Genomic DNA, 16,010 nt, shown 5'->3' on the forward strand with positions numbered 1-16,010 from the left:
AACCAGGGTTCCGTGGCACCCTCAGCTTCCATAAGAGGTCACTAGGGGTTCCCTGGCAGATCACAATTTATTTAAAAAAATATTTCAAATTCAGACAACTTCACATGAAAGAGGTATGTCGCATCCTTTATTTTTAGTTTAAGAATGCTGTGAATGCATATAGACAGGCCTACCCATGAAACGCATATAATAATTTTGTAACTTCTGGCCTATATTTGAGCCTGAATGTGCAAGGGCTTCCCAAGGCCTGAAAAATATTTAAAGGGTCCCTCCAGGGTCAAAAAGTTGAGAAAAGCTGCCTTGGGACGTGGTTTGTCCCCTGTTCTGAGCCTCAACAGATCCAACACCACTAACCCCCTTCTTCCCAGCCTCCGAGTCAGGGTAACCTTTGCTAAGAAAGCCTGGGTAGTTCTTAACCCTGTTCCTACAGCCCTCTGAGGTGCCTGTTGCAGTGTGAGAGGGCCATGACCCACTTGCAAGGTTCAAACCCGCCCTGGACATTTTTCAGCCATGCCTGTATGGCGATACCTTTATCTCATCCCCAGCCAGCCCAGGAATGAATCAGGCTTAAGTCCTCCAGAGCTGCATTCCTGTTAAAACATGTTTTCCTCTGGATTCTGACATCATCCAAGGTCAGATGCAAAGGTGGTATAATATATTCAGCTTTGCCATCCCTGTTTTTGGAGGAGAGTCTGGCAGGAAGTGCCCAGGAACAACCCAAAGAGGCAGGAGAAGGCTTGGCCATTGGAAGCCAACAACGTCATGCTCTTCTAGTTTTTTGCTGATTCAGGGATGGGTGGAAAGGCCTTCAGGTTGGCAGCAGGCAAAGACCCGGAGAGAAATGAAGCCCTGCCAAGTGGGCTGCAGCTGGACTGCTGAGCACCGGTTCTGCACACAAAAACTTTGGTTGGGAAAACTTAACCTGAAAGCCTATAGAGCTGCTGTGGATCAGTGTCAGTTTGGACCAAGGGTGCGACACAACCCAAGACAACATTCTCTTCTGCAAGACTTCTAAGTTCGGGGGTTCTGGGTCTCATCAGCCTGAACATCCCTCTGGGTTTTCCCTGTTATTTTTTCAAACAATTTGGTTTGGGGCAGTTTTTATGAAGGCCATCACCTGTTACTTGTTCCTAAACTTGCATCATGGAAGAAGGAGTTCCTTGAAGAGGGGAACCCTCAATGCCTCCATCCTTCCCCTTCCTCCTCCTCCTTGCATATTCTCTTCATGCGGCTGAAAGGCCCCATGGTGTCTTTCAAAACAAAGTTCCAAAGAACAAGCCCCCAGGAGTTGTGGTAGGGAAGGTTGTCATAATATTCAGCAGCAATCTTCTTCACCTGGAAGAGAGAGACAATGTAGGCAGGACCAGGAACAAGGAAGTTCAATGCTGGTCATAATGATGGACTCCAAGAAGCCTTGGGAGACCACAGAGGGACCAGTGCTGGTGGCCTTGCAGCAACATATGGGGAAAGGTGGGCTGAAGAGAAAGGGTTCCTTCAAAATAGAGACCCAGGAGTTTCCAAGCTGTGTTCAGAACACAGTGGTTCTGCAGAACCACATCAACAATAGCATGAATTCGGTTAATCCAATTTTGCAGGCTGTGACAATCCACTGAAAAAAAAAATAACCAAACTCAACACACTAAGCCAACAACAACAAAATACTAGTTCAAAGTTAACATTAAGCAAACAGCCTGTTGTGTGAATGCAGTTGCTAGGAATTCCCCTGATCTTATTAAGCATGTTTTGTGATCACAGCCATCTTGTGGTGTGTCAGCTCCGTATGGACATCAATAGGCTTATGAAACTCAAAGTTGGCAGAAGAATAAAAGAATACTTTACCGGGACATAGAGAAGAGGACAAGCACAGGATCAAGCGCCTGACATTCACACCCAGCTATTTTGCAATATCTCACTGAGCAAGGGAGGGTAAGGGTGTCCTGGAGTCTTACCAGTGGAAGCCTACTTCCGGGAATGCTGGGGAAGTCATGATGCTCCATGTGATAACCCACATTAAAGGTGATCCAGTTCAAGGGACCATAGTAGGAGACGGTGTCGTAACCTGGGATAAACATGTAGTGCTCAGCAATAAAGTGGCCTGAGATGATGTGAAGGCCCATGACTAAGATGGAACCAGCAAGCATGTAGACTAGTGGCTTGACTCCCCAAAGGCTATAGATGAGAAGGTTGTAGGCCAGTTGGATGCCAGTGTTGAGGAGTTCCAACTGAGTGAAGGGCTTGAAGTTGACGAAGAGTGGCCGGAAGACGTAAGTGAGTGGCTGCAGAATGAGCCAAAGCAGCTTTTTGAGAGGAGTGTTGAAGAAGTGCCCTTCAAACGTGGTAGGGACATCGACATCCAAACCATTGCCAGCCAAATAGCGATGATGATCGACATGGTATTTCTTGAAGGCAGTGGCATAAGGGAAACCAATGGGCAGGTTGGCAAGCATGCCAAATAACCTGTTCCACATGGGCTTTTTGTTGCCAAATGGCACATTGTGGGTGATGTCATGGATGGCCAGAGCCATGGAGTGGTTGATGCAGCCCCCAAAGACGTAGGCCCAGAAGAAGACCCATTTCCATGGCAAGTTCTTCACCAGGTAGCAGGCCACGACCTGTGCCAGAACCATGAGGGTCACCACCCATTTCAGGTTGGGGTCCGGTCCCATTAGTTTCTTTATCTCAGGATACTTGGCTGTGTTTGTGGGGAGACACAGAAGACATTCGTTGTTATGGCTGCGCATGTGGCCCCAAGGCCATCCCAGATACTGTTATGTGGGAGGAACCCCATCGATACAAGGGGACTCACTTCTCAGGAAACACACCCAGGGTTATTCTGTGAATATCGGCTCTGAAGACAAATGCTGTACACCTCTTTGTCCACTGACATCACGCCCTGGGACAACACCGGGATCTGAGGGACCCCTCCCCTTTTAGCCTCCCAGAGGGCTGTGAAGGCCTGGCTCTTACCCAAGCCTTGGCTAGGATGGGGGTTGAGCTGCGAGGATGTCTGGTCTGGCGCCTGGGGAGGAAGGGTACTTTCGTTTCTGACCATGTTTTTATGAATTGTTGTGAACTGCCTAGAGTTATCATATGAGATAGGTGGCCATATATAGGTAGCTCTCACTTAACAACCATTTGTTTAGTGATGATTCAGACTTACAACAGTGTTGGAAAAAATGACCTACGACTGGTTCTCACACTTATGACCGTTGCAGCGTCCCCACAGTCACGTGATCACGATTTGGGTGCTTGGTAACTGGTTCGCATTTATGACCATTGCAGCATCCCAGGGTCACATGATCACCATTTTTGACTGTCCTGGCCAGCTTCTGGCAAGCAAAATGAATGGGGAACCTTGTGATTTGCTTAACAACCACAGGGTTTGCTTAATGCCCACGGTGATTCACTTAACAACCGCTTCAAAAAAGGTCATAAAATCAGTTTGGATTCGTTTAATGACCAGTTTGCTTAGCAACTGAAATTCTGGTCCCAATTGTGGTTGTTAAGCAAGGACTATCTGTAAAGTCCTGCCAGTTTATAAGTAAATAAGTAAACACAAATGCTGGTAGCTTCTAGAGGTTCTGGTGTACAGCTCCCATCATCCTGCGCCAGCAATGGCCATGGCAGCTGGGCATAATGGGAATGGCATTCCAACATCGCTGAAGAGCACTGGTTGGAGGAAACTGTCTCAGAGATGCTCCCCCAAAGAAGCCTTCATGGTATGTTGCTGATTGAGCATGAGGGGAGTTGTAATCCAAAACACCTTGGGGACCTCAGAAGTGGGGAAAGGGCTGTAGGTGTTTCGATGCAAATCAGGCCTACCGGCCAAACTGGTCAGATTTCAAAAGAGGAAGAACATTTAAGATACGGAGTTGCTAAAAGCTCAGGGCTGGGCCTGAAGTTTTTTCTCCAGCTTGTTGTCCCCCAGGGCAAGGACTAGAATCCAGGGAGGTTAGGAGGCCAGGCATGGCTGTTGAGCAAGCAGAAGCTGAGCATGATCTCTATCAGAGCCAGCCAGCCCACAGGCAGCATTCCATCCACCAGCCAATCCACCATCCCTGGACACCCGCTCTCTGCTGCTTGGGCAAGTTTGCCTTTCAGCGTGCACAACCAGGAAAGACATGCCACAGAGCACCAGCCCTGGGGGGGAATGAACTTGGCAACCCCAGGAGTAGCCCCCCACGTACATTCTTGACATTCCCCAGGCTTTGGCCTGCCCTGGTATGGAATGGTGAAGGGAAGAGGAAACACCAGGAGATCCCCCAATTCTTCCCCCGAGCTTTTGATCCCAATGGCTGGTCCCAACGGCTTGAACCGATCCATCTGCCACCATCACTGCAGAGAAACCCTGGGAAAAATTGAATGCCATTCCCAGGACCCTGAGCAGTGGTTGGCCTTTTCCAAACAACCCATTTTGCAGCCCCACTGACGACTCTGATGTGATATAACACATAGGCTTGCATTCTTTATAGGATCCTGTTAGCACCTGTGCATTGTTCTGTCCTAGGTGTCTTCTTCTTGCTGGATACCAAAAAAGAGTAAAAGGGCAGGGGCATCTGTGGGGAGGAGGCAGGCAGGCAGCCAAAAAAGTTAAGATGGTGGCTGTGAGGCATATATAGGTAGTCCTTGCTTAACGACCACAGTTGGGACCAGAATTTTGGTTGCTAAGCGAAGCAGTCATTAAGTGAATCTGACCCAATTTTACGACCTTTTTTGCAGCAGTCATTAAGCAAATCACCACGGTAGTTAAGCAAATCAAGCAAACCGCTTGGTTGTTAAGCAAATCATGTGGTTCCCCATTGATTTTGCTTGCCAGAAGCTGGCCGAAATGGTGATCATGTGACCACGGGCTGCTGTGACAGTCATAAATGCGAACCAGTTGCCAAGCATCCAAATCATGATCACTTGACCATGAGGATGCTGCAATGGTTGTAAGGGTGAGCACTGGTTGTAAGTCGGTTTTTTCAATACCATCATAAGTCTGAGCCATCACTAAACAAATGGTCATTAAGTGAGGACTACCTGTAAAAAAAGAGCAGGGCTTGGATCGGTCTTGGTTCTGTTTCCCCAGTCCTGTTCTTGATCCTGGAGCCTTGTTCTCAAGATCTCAACCGACATCATTGCACACCCAGTTCCAGCAGGATCAACTTCCTGCAAACTCACCCAGGATCTCCTTCCTCCTGTTAGTGTGCGGTTGATCAGTGTAGGTCCACTCAAAGTCATTTCGGCTTCCAGCGCTCCCCATGGAAGGTCCCTCTTGCCCAAGGTGCTGCCCTTCTGGTGTGTCCCACGTTTGGTGTGTTCTCCTGTTGACCAGCAACACACTGCAGAGCCTCTATAAAGCATCCTGATGGGGAGACCGAGGAGTGCTCCGCCTCCTATGCAAGAGTCTGAAGCATGAGAAATAAATAAATAAATAGAGCAGCCACTTGACCTGTTTGGTAGCTATCGCTAGGGCCAAATTCCCAGCAGCACATGGAGAATAAGAGGAGGAAATAATCATTGTCGGCTGAAGGGGAGCCCCTTTGCGTGCCGCTGGTCAGCTGTGGAAGGCCCTGGGAGGTCGCCAGGAATCAAAGCTGGTCCTGCAGGAGTTTACCTGGAGCTCTTTGATTCGTGTTAGGAAATTAGGATAGGAAGTGACCCCCTTTGCCTACCTTAGGCTTCCTATGAATAGTAAACATGGAAAGCTTTGCGACATTTTAAACTTTAAAAAAAACCCGGATCCTGAGTATCTCACCACATCCCAAAAGGGGTGAGTCGGTGGGGGGAGAGATTGAGCCTTGAATTGGCACTCAGTTCATGCCCTCCCCATTCAGCGAGTTTGTCTTGACACAGAAGGTTGTTTCCATGAGGATCAAAATGGAGAGTGACCCTCACGTCCTGTGGGGAAAGAGGGTATGCCAGTTAACAAACAGGTGTGACAGGAAATACGTAAATAATCCTCCAAACTTGAGGGTTGGCAAGAGATGTAATACCAGCATGGGCACACTGATACGGCTTTAATGGCGGTCAATTTGTGGAATACAGGTAGTCCTCACTTAACAACCATCCATTTAGTGATAGTTCGGACTTACAACAATTTGTCCCCTTACAGTTGAAAAAAATGACTTACAACTGGCTCTCACACTTATGACCATCCCAGCATCCCCGCAGTCACGTGATCACGATTTGGGCGCTTGGCAACTGGTTTGCATTTATGACCATTGCAGCGTCCCATGGTCACCTGATCGCCATTTTCGACCTTCCCAGCCGGCTTCTGGCAAGCAAAATCAATGGGGAACAGTGTGATTCACTTAACAACCATGGGGTTTGCTTAATGCCTGTGGTGATTCACTTATCAACTGCCACAAAAAAGGGTCGTAAAATCAGGTCAGATTTGTTTAATGAACATTTCACTTAGCAGCTGAAATTCCAGTCTCAGTTGTGGTTGTTAAGCGAGGACTACCTGTACGTGCATGGTTGTGGCATGTGAAAGGGAAGTGGCACGCACTAGGTTTCTTCTCATGCATCTATTTCTTATTCAGGGGCATCTTCGGGAGGTGAGTCAAAAAATCAAGATGGTGTGCTCCTTTTTACATACACCATGCATGCAGCTCACATAAAAAACTGGCAGGCTTTGCTCAGCTGCAACCCCTGTAGGTGCTCCTGTTTTGTTGGAAGTCGGCTGGCAGAGCTGCTGGAGCCGGTTGTGATCAGAAAGGCCAAGATGGGAGCCACCATGGCGCAGGCAAAGCTCCACCCGGTTTTGGAGCTTCCACTGCTCCATGGTGGCCCCCATCTTGACTTGTCTGATCCCACGCTGCCCTGGAGACAAGAAAAACAGAATAGCTACGCAAGAATTGTTTCTTTAGATTCTGGCTAATAGCCCTGCACCCATCCGCCTAGGCTCGACTCCGCTCTTCTGCCGTTGTCCATTTCCGGCGAAGCGTCAGAGGCAACGGATCCAGGCAGATGAGAAGTTGAGATGAAAGTGAATTTTTTAATACAAGTTTTGTTAAAAGTTTTACAAAGATCATAAAAACCAACAGAAACTAGTAAAGAGTAAAAACAAGAAAGAGGAAGGAAGGAAGGAAGGAAGGAAGGAAGGAAGGAAGGAAGGAAGGAAGGAAGGAAGGAAGGAAGGAAGGAAGGAAGGAAGGAAGGAAGGAAGGGGAAAGCTTCCAATTTCCTCTGCAACAAATACAAGTACCTTTACAAAATCAACCCTTATTCTATGATTACAAAAATGAAAATTTCCTATTATCCATTTTTTTTCTAATCATCAAGACCACAAATGCGTAAGTGCATTTTTTTCTGTTTCATACAAAAAGTCTATAAGGGGTTTCCAGCCAGCCATAAATGTAGACACTGTTTTTCCTCTGATCAAAGTTGAAGTCAATTCAGCCATCTCCACAAGTTCCATCCTCTTCACCAGTAGTCCTTGCTTAACAACCATTCGTTTAGTGATGGTTCAAACTTATGGCGGTGCTAGAAAAACTGATTTACGACCGGTCCTCACACTTAGGACTGTTGCAGAGCGCCCACAGTCACGTGATCACAATTTGGGCACTTGGCAACCAGGTCGCACTTATGACCATTGCAGCATCCCGTGGTCATGTGATCACCATTTTCAACCTTCCCAAGCAGCTTCTGGCAAGCAAAATCAATGGGGAACCACATGCTTCACTTAATGACCATGTGGTTCGCTTAATGCCCACCACAAAAAGGTTGTAAAATTGGGTCAGATTCACTTAATGACCGCTTCACTTAGCAACCAAAATTCCAGTCCAAATTGTGGACATAAGTGATGACTACCTGTATGAAAGGAAAAAAGACTACGAAGTTGGCTTATTTGACCAGGGATAAAATGGGGTATGTTTATTCTGTGCGATTCTTTCTGGATTTATTGATATTTTTATTGGATTTGCTTAAAAGGAATATGATGTAAAAAAATTTTCTCTATACCAATTTTATGTAATCCTAACTTTATAGTACTTAAACTGCCTTTACATTTAACTGTTTCTCTTTATTTAAAATAAGGAAGTTTGAATAGTTTGTTTTTTTTAAAGGAGAAATGAAGCTTTAGGTTTTTAGTTTGTGTTAGGATACTGGGGTCATTTTACACTTGTGAAATGTGGATGTGCAAATACTTTACAGTGGAAATATGGAATGTATATTGGAAGATAAGTTGTATTTGGAGCGTTGTTTATTGGGGCTTGACTTTTGTAAAAGAGAAATGGTCCCTTTCGGTCATGTTGAACTGTTTTTTTTTAAACTTTGTTTATATGAGGATATTGGGACTATTTCATGACTTTTAAATGGGATTTTGTTCTAGTTAAGTAAAGTCTTAGTGCTTTGTCTTGATCTTTTGCTGGATGGAAGAGGATGTTACTTATTTGGTTTGCCTGTTGTTAAGAAGTTTTTCTGTGGGATCCCCAGTCCTCTGCAATTGTGTTGAAGGGACTCTCAGGTCCTAACAAGCCACTCGAGGGAAGCTCAGCCATAAATCCTGTTGCGCCTTCCCAGGCTGCACCCTGTTCTTTTAATGTTGATGTTCTCACAGCAACTCACTTCATCTCCCAACAGAAGGCTACTCCCCAATCTCCAAGTACATCAAACTCTCCACCAGCTGGGCCCCAGCTGGAAGTTTGTGGCTTTCCCAGGTCTCTTCCTGCAAAGCAATTTTTTAAAACGCACTTCTCTGCTCCAGTCGAAGGCCACATGGGACTAACCGGATCATCAGCGGAGGCCCCACAGACACTTGTGTCTAATGGTAAAGAGACTTTGGACTCTCACACCAGCAGCAGGTGGAATGACATGAGTACATGGGCCAAGCACGGCACTACAGCACCAGGCTTGCCAGGCTGAGCAGCAACCGTGCTCGAAGCTTCCATCGCCCCCCTCACTGATGGATCAGCTACACCAAGTGCTTGCTACGGACCCCGTGCCCTTCGCAGGCTTGCAATGGGTCTCGCAGAGAGCTGCCCACGCCCCCAGTGCCCTCTTCCAGATACGTGTGGTCGTAAAAGAAGAACCTGTGCTACCAATTCTCACACACCCATTTTCATTGTTCTCCTCCATTTTTATCTTTCTCCTCTTTTCCACTGGTTGGTCACTGCAGTGGAACTTGTGCAGAAAAGAGATACCCAATCTGTTAACTGTAATTGCTGTGCCTAACATTTCCCCCTATTTGGTCAAGAAATACCAAACCCCGTGCAGCCAAGAAGCGTTCATCCTTTCTTTACTGACATGTGTTACAAGCCGTAAGGAAAGTTCTCCTCTGAGTTTTTTCCACTTAGATAAGGGGCTGTTTATTATATACACAATCGCTGGATTTTGCCTGGTAGCAATCGAATAAGTAAGGGTACTGGGCATGGGTAAACTTACTGCGAATTTCTCTCTAATTTTATTTTTTGTTGATGTTTATCTGTTTTTACATCTTTTTTGTGGCCTTCAGAGTCCCCCTTTTAGTATATAGTCGTAGTATTAAGAATGTTTGTAGAGTTATCTTAGTGTTTTAATTTTATAGTATTGTCTTAGCAATCATAGCTTTTAGTTACCTTTCGTTTTCTTTAGTTTCAGTGACCTTATTGAAATAAGTGTAATTTAAATATGCAGCTCAGCCTCAGAGGCCTACTAGTACAGCTGCCCCCTTAGGCAAATAGCAAAAACTGGTTTGTCAGAGCAGAGGTCATTTCTCTTTATAATAAGGGAGACTAAGAATGACATTGTCCCCCCAGAATCAGATCGAAAATCTCCAGTTCTCAGATCTCAGTTCTCCAGATCGTACCCTCTTCCTCTCTCATTTTATTTATTTTTTTAATATAATGTTATTAAAAGTTTTGAAAAAGATTAAAAACGAACATCAACCAATAAAAAGTAAGAAAGAAAAGAGACAAAAAGAAAAATCAAAGAGAAAGCTGAAAGTGCAAGACAGGAAAAAAAGTAAAACCAAAATAAAAATAAAAAGATAGAGAAGTGGTTTCCAATCTTCTTTGCAGCAGTTAAGCATAATTATAAATTCACCTCTTTCTGTAAAGTTACAACATGTCTCTCTTCTTTCTATAATCTACCCAGTCTGATCATCAGAACCATAAATCGTTAAGTTCATTTTTTAAAATTTATTTTATTTATCAAATTTGTCACTGCCCATCTCCTCTCGCTTTTTCTGTTTCCTGCAAAAAGTCCGTAAGGGGTTTCCAGTCAGCAATAAACGCAGAGATTGTCTTCTCTCTAATCAAAGAAGTCCACCTGGCCATCTCAGCAGGTTCCATCATCTTCACCAGCCATTCCTCCACTGGAGATCTTGCGGAACCTTTCCTCTTTGTGCATACAATAATCTTGCTGCAGTTACCATATGCAAAAACAAAGTTCCCTGAATTTTTTCCAACTGTTTGTCCATCAGTCCCAAAAGAAAGACCTCTGGTCTCAATTGTACATTAATCTTTAAAATCCTCTGAATCAATGTACGTATTTGAACACAAAATTTTCTAGCTTTTTTACACATCCACCAAGCAGGAAAAAATGTCCCTTCTTGTTGTTCACATTTCCAACATGTATTCGAAGTGCCTTTATACATTAAATTAAATTTCCCATTGTTCCATCTGTATATTATAACCAACATTTTTCGCCCACTTTATCATACGTTCTTTCACTTGTTTGCCTTCTCTTTCAAATTTCAATAGAGGTTTATACCTTTTAGCAATTATACGTCCATCATTTGTACATAATCCCATTTCACACTCAGTCTTATAGTGTTCAAAAGCATAAACTCTGCTCTAAATCTAATGACGGTAAATAGGAAAACCATTGGCCACTATGTCCCTCTGCCATCAGTTCTCTTGATTTTATTTTATATTCCCTTTGACAAAATCCTAGTATCTCACCATAAGTTAGCCATTTTCCTCTTCTCATTTTACAGCATTGAAAGGGCAAAGGCAACCTGGAGCTGGGCCGGGTTGTGAAAGAGCAAGGACCTGCTGTGTATTGGGGGATGAGGCAGTGTGGGGGGTGGGCGGGCAAGCTGGCTGTCATGCTCCTCAATCAAACATTCCCAGAACGTCTGACTGGACTTGCATGCATGCATGCATGAAGTCAACGTGTGTCGAGGCTTGCGAGTCGAAAGCAGGGAGGGGCAACATCAGGTGTGAGAATGCATCATGTCTGGGCTCTCTCTCATACCCAAGGTCAACTGGCTGAGCAGCTGCAGACACCTGCAAGAGACTGGCACAAACTGAGAGAAAGGGGGGGCGGCATACCAGAGCGAGGGAGGGGAAATCATGTACTCATTGGGCTATTTCATTTAGAGAAAGCAGGGGAATTTTCATTCGCAACTTTTTTGCCGTTCTGTACGCTTCTTCCATTAAAGATTTCTACTATATCAATGTAAGAATTGGATTTAATGGTAATAAGAGTTGTGCAACCGTCACACTGGCTTCCATCAGCCAGAAGGACACGTGACGTTAGCAGCAAGGCTGATCTTCAGGGTCGAACGAAAATGGGTTTGTAGAAGCAGAAATCCACGCACCCCTTTCATCCAGCTGGGCTCCTGGAAGCCGGTTAGCAAGCATGGCTGTTTTTTGCCCCAGCAATGGAAACAGAGGGAAATGGCTTTCCAGAGGGATTGCCACGGCTGCCTCGGACACCAAATTATGAAAATATGGGTTGACCTGCTACTTTTCCTGCCTAGAGCGCAGCGTTTCTCAACCTTGGCCCCTTGAAGCCCGGTGGACTTCAACTCCGTCCGGCTTCAAGGGGCTAAGGTTGAGAAACGCTGCTATAGTGTATGGAGATGAGAAACCCAGCTCAGGAGAGGGGGAATCTCAGAGCAAATCAAATGTTATCTCCACGAGGACTAGCACCTTGCTCTACGGATCTGAAAGCAGGGCTACGGTAGCCGGGCTTCAAAAGTTTTCTGCAGCTCTCTGCTCCCCTCTGGCGGCCGATCGGACTTTTGCAGGCTTCCCTTCAGCGAGTCAGGGCTTAGGACCAGGGGTGGGGCAGGACGTCACGCGGACGGGATGTCCAAGGGTGACGTCAACGCAATGAGAACATAACCGACCCGGTGACATCACTCCTCCAGGTCACGCCGGAGGACGGCCGCCTTCCCCCCCTCCTTACGGGCCGTTCGCATTCTGGAGAATCACGACCCGCGCGGGCTGCCGTAGACGAAGCTCGCGGGACCCCGAGACCTGGAAACTGTGATTGCGTCGTCGGCGCTTGCGCACTGTCGTCGTCGGAAGCCAGACGGCGCGGTTGCCATGGAGTCGGAAGGGGCCTACGAGCCGGGTTTCGTGGGGATCCGCTTCTGCCAGGAATGGTGAGCGGGCACGGGGTGGGGGTGACCCGGACTCCCGCTCCCTTGCTGATGGGAGCGGAAGCCCGCCCCGGCCTCCCCGCGAGGCGTTGGACTGCAGCTCCCATCATCCCCTTCCCGCCGCGCGGTCCGGGCCTGTGTTTTAAAAGGGCTCCCCGCCGTTTCTTGGTCCCTCTCGCCCAGCAACAACATGCTGTACCCGAAGGAGGACAAGGAGAACCGGATCCTGCTCTACGCGGTGAGTGGGGCGGCCTTCCCCAGCAGCACGCGCGGGCTTCGACTCCCAGAATCCCCCAGGCAGGGCGCGCGAGGATTCTGGGAGCTGAGGTCCACACATCTGAGGGACGCGGCCCGCCCTCGGAAGCGGGAGTCTGGAAGCCCGGGGCCGGGGGCGGCGGGGTCCCGGGGCGTGCGCCCCTCCCTGGGACTGGGGGTCCCGCCCACGCCGAGACCCTCTCCCTGGGGGCGGGCGGGGACCCTCGGCCGGGCTGCGCGGCCCGCCGAGGGTTGGCCGAGCCGGACGCCCTTCGCTGGCCTCCCCCCCTCCAGTGCCGGAACTGCGACTACCAGCAGGAGGCGGACAACAGCTGCATCTACGTCAACAAGATCACCCACGAGGTGGAGTAAGTCCCCGCGGGCGGCAGGGCCGGGGCGGGCGGGCGGGCGGGCGCTGGCACGGTGGCCCCAGGGGCCCCCGAGGCCTGAGCCGGGCTTGCCAGGGGTGAGAGTGGGCACTCCCCAGTGCAACTCAAGGGGCTCGTCGCCACCCTTAAAGCCCTTCATGGTGCAAGGCTGGGACCATCTCTCCCCAGCTGCTCCTACCCGTCCTATCCCGTCTGGCAGGAAGGGCACGCTCTGGGTACCCCCGTCAGCTAGGGAGTGCCGGCTGGCGGGTGCCCGCTCTGCCATGGCACCCACCCCTTGGAACATCATTCCCCTGAGACAGGTTGGCCCCGTCCCTGTTGGCCTTTCGTAAGCCTTGAAAACTTGGCTTTGTGCTCAAGTCTGAGGCCCTGGGTGTGGGACAGAGCCTGTCTCCCGGCTGGGTGGATGATGGGTTAGATCCTGTCTGGCTGCTTTGTGTTTTTATTTTTGTTTTCTATTATGTATTTTGCATTTTTATTTGTTTTACCGTAAGCTGCCTAGAGTCATGTAAAAACGAGATGGGCAGCTATATGAGTCAAGTAAATAAATACATCTTCTTAGTCAGTGTCAGGCCACAATGGACTTCTCTACGTGACCCAGTTAGGTTCATCTTGCAAAGATGTGCCTGCTTGATGGGACTGTAAATTATCATTTTTTTAAAAAAAAATTAAGATAGTCAGCTATGATTATTTGACCAGAGGAACGAGTAAATGGACATTGTTAAGAAAGACATACCCCTTGTACTCTGTAGCAAGGTTCATTGAGCTAGGCTGAAAGGGGACTGGGCTGTTTATTCGTCAGATTTCTATCCTGCCTTTTGTTTTGTATGACTGTCTGTGGTTCAGCATCATTGTCCTGGGACGTTGGCCGAGCCAGGCCATCACCTGAAAGCCATCATGCAGTTTGGTTGAGCATGGCCTGTAATGAGAACACAGTGATTCGCTTTGTTAAGTTTAGCATGTTGTGTGAACATGCTAAGCTGATGATAACATGATATGACTAGAAAAGTAAGGCAGAAGAATAAGGCAGAAGAATAAGGCAGGAATGTTAGGCTAGGAAATAGAACAAGTGCCAAGACAGGGAAAATCAGCTCAAAGGAGCAAAAAGGTGTTTAAGGGTTTGGGGAGGTGGGCGCTCAGGAATACAAATGAGGAAATGGCCACACTAGCAAGAGCAAGACAATGAGAGGGCTTAGCTTTAAAAGCAAAGGCATTTACAGATACCCAACGCTGAGCAGATGCAGAAATCAACCAAGCTCATAGGGTGCCAAGAACCTCACAGTTCAACCACCAATTCCATATATTTGCTACCGTTTGATTGAACGTGCCTTTCACCTGTCGTAAACTAGACCCGTCAGGTTGGTTGGCTAGTTTAATCAATCAATCCAATATTTTGCTTTCAGCGAATTAACGCAGATCATTGCTGATGTTTCTCAGGATCCAACTCTGCCCCGAACAGAGGACCACCCCTGTCAAAAGTGAGTACTTGTTGCTTAAAAATTTGAGAAATGGGTTTGGCATAAAACAGCCAGAGGCAGTATTCTTCGAAAGTGAGCAGAATTTTTTTGCTTCCTGGAGGTTTTATCCTGATTTTTTATTCTTTCCAGTCTGAAGGAATGGTGGGAAGAAATGAGGCTAAGGGGCTCAGGACTCTGCCCATCGGTCTGCCTGACCTCCAGTCAGAGAGCTCTGCAAGCAGAACGGGGGGTGGGGGGCGCAAATTTGGATTGTGGGAAGAAGCCAGCAGGTTTGAAAATAGGCTGGACTGGGCCAGGGGCTGTGGAGGGAACAGGCCAGTGGCTTGGAATACTGCTGACCGCTCCATTTCAGTCCCCGCCCCTCCTGGACAGGTCCCCCACTGTGAGCGAACACAGTCTTCCTGTGCTTCCCTGCACACGTGCACACACACGCATGTGGCTGCTGGCGGTAAAGAGGCTGGGTGGAATTCCAACAGCCATGTTCTGCGTGCTTTCCCTACCTTGTTTGTTTGCTGATTTTGCCTTCCAGGTGTGGCCACAAAGAAGCAGTATTTTTCCAGTCTCACAGTGCGAGGGCCGAGGTGAGAAAATGCCTTTTTAACTTAGGGGCAGTTGGGAGCTTAGCCTTAGGATGACATCCCTCTGAAATGCCGTGCGTGGCAACGGGGCCTTTCCCTTTGCTTCCCAGAGATGGCAGATAGTCACAAGAAGGGATGCCTTTGGAGCCCAGCACTCCCACCCAGGATTCTGACTGCATTGTCAGCTGATGCTGTAGGAGTGAAGGGTGTTCAGTCTGGGCTCCGAACAGAGACCTTTCCAGAATGCGGAAATGCGGATCAGCTTCAGCTGCATCCTCTCTGACCCGCGTGGGCAAACAGGCTGTACTCCGACCAGCCTGGAGAACACCGGGTCGGAAAGAGCTGATTTAGGACCCCTATATTTAGGAGGTCTGGGAGAAGGCCTTTGCTTCAGTGCCTTTCCCTTCTCCAAGTGACGCCTCTGCAGGAGCTGACCTCCGGAATCATGCCAGCATGGCTGGTGTCTGCCCTCTCGTCTCTCTTCCAGGATGCCATGCGCCTGTACTACGTCTGCACAGCCCCCCACTGCGGCCACCGTTGGACAGAGTGAAACACTTAGAGGGACCCAGTCCCCTGCCAGGCCTCTTCCTGTCTGCTGGCCTCAGAGTACTTCCCAGCTGCGATCCTCTGCTATTCATCAGTCCACGCTCTCTGAATTGTATTTGTTTTTGCTCTAATAAAGGGTTTATTTTTTACAGCAGACTCCACCTCATGCACGGGGTGGGGGGTTGGCTGAAGGTACACTGGTTGTGATTTAGGCTTTAGAAAGTACCTCTGAACACGAGCAGGGTGTGTGCCTTTTCTGATGCGCTGGGGAATGTTTGCCCTCCCCCTGGCTGGCTTGCTTTGACGAGGCTGCTAACCACGGAGCTGAAAATCTTCTGCCTTGTAGGGGAGAACTTTAACGACAAAAGGTTCTCTAAGCTGCAGAGCCTCTCTTTCCTTAAGCCAGCTCTGTTTCACTGATGAGAGCCAGTTTGGTGTAGTGGTTAAGGCTCCAGGCTAGAAACCA

The 16,010-nt window shown here is 48.0% G+C and overlaps 2 protein-coding genes across 2 annotated transcripts; one reads left to right on the forward strand and one right to left on the reverse strand.

Annotated features, from left to right (window-relative positions):
• Positions 1–1,176: 1,176 nt before the first annotated feature.
• On the reverse strand, positions 1,177–5,381 carry LOC134503721 (sphingolipid delta(4)-desaturase/C4-monooxygenase DES2-like). The gene is made up of 3 exons (XM_063312627.1): positions 5,164–5,381; positions 1,950–2,692; positions 1,177–1,335 (listed from the first exon to the last, which is right to left on the reverse strand). Exons 1-3 carry the CDS (start codon positions 5,243–5,245, stop codon positions 1,177–1,179), a joined length of 984 nt encoding a protein of 327 aa, XP_063168697.1. The 5' UTR covers positions 5,246–5,381.
• A 6,787-nt stretch (positions 5,382–12,168) lies between these two features.
• POLR2I (RNA polymerase II subunit I) lies at positions 12,169–15,631 on the forward strand. The gene is made up of 6 exons (XM_063311659.1): positions 12,169–12,301; positions 12,482–12,536; positions 12,848–12,921; positions 14,346–14,420; positions 14,950–15,001; positions 15,486–15,631. Exons 1-6 carry the CDS (start codon positions 12,243–12,245, stop codon positions 15,546–15,548), a joined length of 378 nt encoding a protein of 125 aa, XP_063167729.1. The 5' UTR covers positions 12,169–12,242; the 3' UTR covers positions 15,549–15,631.
• Positions 15,632–16,010: the final 379 nt, after the last annotated feature.

The sequence above is a fragment of the Candoia aspera genome, chromosome 10, assembly GCF_035149785.1.
Source record: "Candoia aspera isolate rCanAsp1 chromosome 10, rCanAsp1.hap2, whole genome shotgun sequence".
In the NCBI taxonomy this organism is placed as follows: domain Eukaryota; kingdom Metazoa; phylum Chordata; class Lepidosauria; order Squamata; family Boidae; genus Candoia; species Candoia aspera.